This window comes from Macrobrachium rosenbergii, chromosome 2 (assembly GCF_040412425.1).
Source record: "Macrobrachium rosenbergii isolate ZJJX-2024 chromosome 2, ASM4041242v1, whole genome shotgun sequence".
Classification (NCBI taxonomy): domain Eukaryota; kingdom Metazoa; phylum Arthropoda; class Malacostraca; order Decapoda; family Palaemonidae; genus Macrobrachium; species Macrobrachium rosenbergii.
Window position 1 is genome coordinate 78,429,564 of NC_089742.1, and position 4,061 is coordinate 78,433,624.

Consider the following 4,061-nt stretch of genomic DNA (forward strand, 5'->3'; position numbering starts at 1 on the left):
TTTTTATTTATTTCAGCAGGTTTTTTTCCCCTTAAGGAAAATATGGTCTATTATCATTGAAGACTCTTCAAGAGTAGGCAGAACAAGAGGTTAGAAGGGGGCTCCTTCCTGAATATGTGTTTGCTTGTGAATATCTTTATTCTAAACAGAAGTAAAAGAGTAAAATAATATTTTGATGTACATCGCCGTCTTTTCAAAGCTTTTATTATGCAGGAACCTCGTTTATAAAATAAAATTCATCCCTACTTAATTATGCCAGAAAGCGCTCCATTTCACAAAAGTATATTTGTTTTGCATAAAAGATATAAAAAACGAATATAAAAAATGGTAAAATTAACCTTTTTTTTTTGCCTTTGTTCCTGTGCTTACAACAGTCAGCATCCTTTTCGTTTTATAAGACAAGATACCTTCTATATCTGATGGCTGTACAGTGTAGTTAATAAAGAATAACTTTTATCATATTTAATTATCAGCATTAAATGTTCTTACAAAAACAGTTCCATGACCTTATCACGGACTTCAAGGAAGTAGATATAATTTCCCTCAATATCACATACCTTGAAGAACATCAACAGAGAAGATGAAAAAAAAAACAAATAGATTACGACATAAATTTAACATCCTTTGCCAGTAATGTAATACAAATTAAAAGATCTTTTTTATTTCTTTACAGCTCTCCTGTTAGCTGTGTTAATGTCACCTACTGTTATTCCGTAATTGGAAAAAAAAACATTCCCATAAATATGTTGTAAATGTACTGACAATTTGTAACTGTAAACATCAGGGATCTGATTGATTTTTTTCTCTGGAGGCTGGCGATTATTTCCGAAACTATCATAATGAGAAAAGGATTTTTACAGGTGTTATTTCATTTTGCCTTATTCACATATGATGACGCTGGACTATTCTGGTCTTAGGAAATTACCTGAGAATTTTTGTTGTTTGTATGTATCTGCACTGGCTTCCTTCGTCAGCTGCCATTGACGTGAAGGCAACAATTATTCCATGCAAGCATTTAGTTCTACATTATTAACATGTATCAATGTCTGAAAATTAATCTTCCGTTATGTTTATAAATAAGAAGATAAGAAACCAGTGCTCAACAAAGAAGCTAGATCAAATAAATGAATGATCATAAAACCATTAAGAGATTTTAATTTTTACAGCAATTAATTTGTAATGTAATTTTAAATATCTGTAAACAGGGTAAAAGATATGTGGTAGATTTCTAATATGTAAAATGAAAAAGAAAAGTAAGGAAAGGATATGAAAAAACTGCTTTTGGAAGCTCAGCAGTACCCCCCCAAAAAAAAAAAAAAATTTAAGTACCTCTGCAAAAAAATTAGTGAATCAGCAAATATGAATCTATAGTTTTTTTAATTTTTTGTAAGGAAAATATCTTGACGAAGTGCTTATAGAATGCATGGACACGACAATTTTCGTCATTTGTGATTTACTAGCAAATATAAAATAACACTCCTGAAAAATACAGAGATTTAACGTAATAACCACACTGAGGTTATTATTTTCAGTTTTCCCTGTTTGTTTGAAAGTGTAATTGTTCTTTTGTAAATCATCATCAGGATGTTTCCATGTTAAATTATTTATCATGTATACACAAACACACACACACACACACACACACACACACACACACACACATACATATATATATATATATATATATATATATATATATATATATATATATATATATATTATATACATATACATATATATGTGTGTATACATATATTTTCAATGAAGTGATCAAGTACCTGGTTATTACACAAATAATAAGACCCAAAAAGTTACCTCACTTCAGCCAGACACTTGAAACCTCATAACAAAAATATTAAGACTGAATACAGATCCCTTAAAACTTGCTTAACAATTGAAAATTCAATCTAAATTTATCAAGCTATGGGTGAGGTAACAACTGATAAGCTATAAACAGACTAGGGGAAAAAGGGCATCACTCCAACAAATACTATATTTGTTTCCCTGGTTCTATTTCACCTAGATAAGTCTCAGGTGAACAAACAGATATATCACTTACCTTGTACACACACACAAATATCTCTAATCACTGGTGGTCAAAATGAAACTCTGTGCTTTTAACCCTCTCGCCCCCAAAGCATGTACCTGTACGTGTAACAAAACTCAGCCTTTAACCTTCAACCACGTACGCGTACGTGTTCTATAGTTATGCATGAGTAACTAGCCATTACACAAATTATATTTGAAAGAACCGCGTGACCACTGTGTGACCGCTTCATAGATCCCTTATGTTTTTGCTGAGCAATCATACGGGTATCTATGTGCCCCGGTAGGAGCGTAATGCCTCCCTAACAACGTGATTACTCTCATGTCATAACACAGCTGATCCAAGTTATGCATTAGTTTCGACTTTCATGATCTATTTTTTCGAAGTTGAGGGTATTTTTTCCTGAAACTTTTAGCATTTTTTCATAGATCCCTTACATGTTCGATGAGCAATCACAGAGATCTCTCAGTGCCCTGGTAGAAGCGTAATGCCTTCCTAACAACGTGGGTACTCTGAGGATATAACACAGCTGATTCGAGTTATGCATTGGTTGCGACGTTCATAATCTTTGTTTTTGAAGTAGTGGATGGTTTTTGCTGAAACTTTTAGCATTTTTTCATAGATTCCTTAAGTGTTCGAAACGCAGCCATAGAGGTCTCTCGGTGTCACGGTATGGTATATGCATAACGCAACCCTACCCTTTCACGTGGGTAGCTCCCCTGTCATAACAAAGCTACTTTGAGGCGTGCATTAGCTGCGACATTTACACGCGTAGTATTGGCAATAGTGAATGGATTTTGCTGAAGCTTTCAGAATATTTTCTTGTGTGTTTCGTGAAGGCATTGGTGTCATAAAATGCCGAAAGGGCAAGTGGGTGAAGTGTATAAAGGGAAAGTTTCTCGAAGATCTTCAATGGCTGCATGGACATCCAGCCAGCAATATAGTGCTTTTAGTGGTGCAGAGGGGTCAAGTGACTTCCGTAATGAAAATAGAGTGGTGCCACTGCGAGCACGTGAGCGTAGTTTATCTCAAGGCGTCATTCACAGAATTCTTTTTGATGATGAGTATTATGATGAAGAGGATGTGATTGATATAGATGAAAATGAGGGGGACGAGTTGGAAGAGGTTCCAAGTGTAGTGTTGAGTGATCGCGCGCCTAGTGTTGGTGTTGAAGGTGGTGATGGTGATGGGGAGGATGATGGTGTTGGTGATTGGGATGGAGATGGCTGCAAGACCCCAGCATCCAGTGATGATGAATACTTCCCAGAGACACATGATTTTGAAGGGCATCATGCTGAAGCAATCTTGAACTAATCCAGGAAATAGCGAGTGATTCGAGTAGCAGTGACAGTGAGGAGGATTCTGGTGCAAGACCTGGGCCATCCCGGAGACCTGCAAGAAGGGGTAGATGGGGGATGCGTCAACAAAGACCTCGTATCAGGTCAAGGGTTGGTGGTCGTCCCAGGAGGAGAGGGACAAGGAGGGTGCCTGCTTCTCGTTCTCGCTCGCTTATCTCTGTGGCTGGAGATCCCCTGATTCTGATGTTGGTGAAGAATTTGATGGTGAGGGGGGAGAGGTTGCTGGTGGGAAAGATGAAGGATGGGCCCAGGACCCCACACCACCACTACCATTCCCTTCACAGCTCAACCTGGCATGACCTGTCCTATCCCTACAACGCCTCTACAGTTTTTTCAGCTGTTTGTTTCCTTTGAACTGCTTTATTTCTTGATGGAGGAAACAAATATGTATGCAGACTTTTGATGGGAGACATGAAGAAGACCTATGATTTCCATTGGATTGGATGTACTGTGAAGGACATTGCTCAATATTTGGGCATAGTCATGTGGATGGGCATCATAAATTTGCCCAAGATGAAAATGTTTTGGGCACGAGACAAACCTTTTTACTCCATGCCTGCCTTTGCAATGACAATGTCCAGAAGAAAGTTTGAGGCCTTGGGCAAATATTTCCATTGGTTCAATCGCAGAGCCCTCCATAAGGACAACACAGACAA

At 37.4% G+C, this 4,061-nt stretch overlaps 1 protein-coding gene across 1 annotated transcript in view; it reads left to right on the forward strand.

The window, feature by feature from the left end:
* Window positions 1-3,816: 3,816 nt before the first annotated feature.
* Window positions 3,817-4,061, forward strand: part of LOC136843336 (piggyBac transposable element-derived protein 4-like) — a 1,881-nt gene continuing 1,636 nt past the window's right edge. Inside the window, exon 1 of the mRNA XM_067111628.1 lies at window positions 3,817-4,061. This exon is cut by the window's right edge and continues 151 nt beyond it. Within this exon, the coding sequence (XP_066967729.1) occupies window positions 3,817-4,061 (245 nt within the window).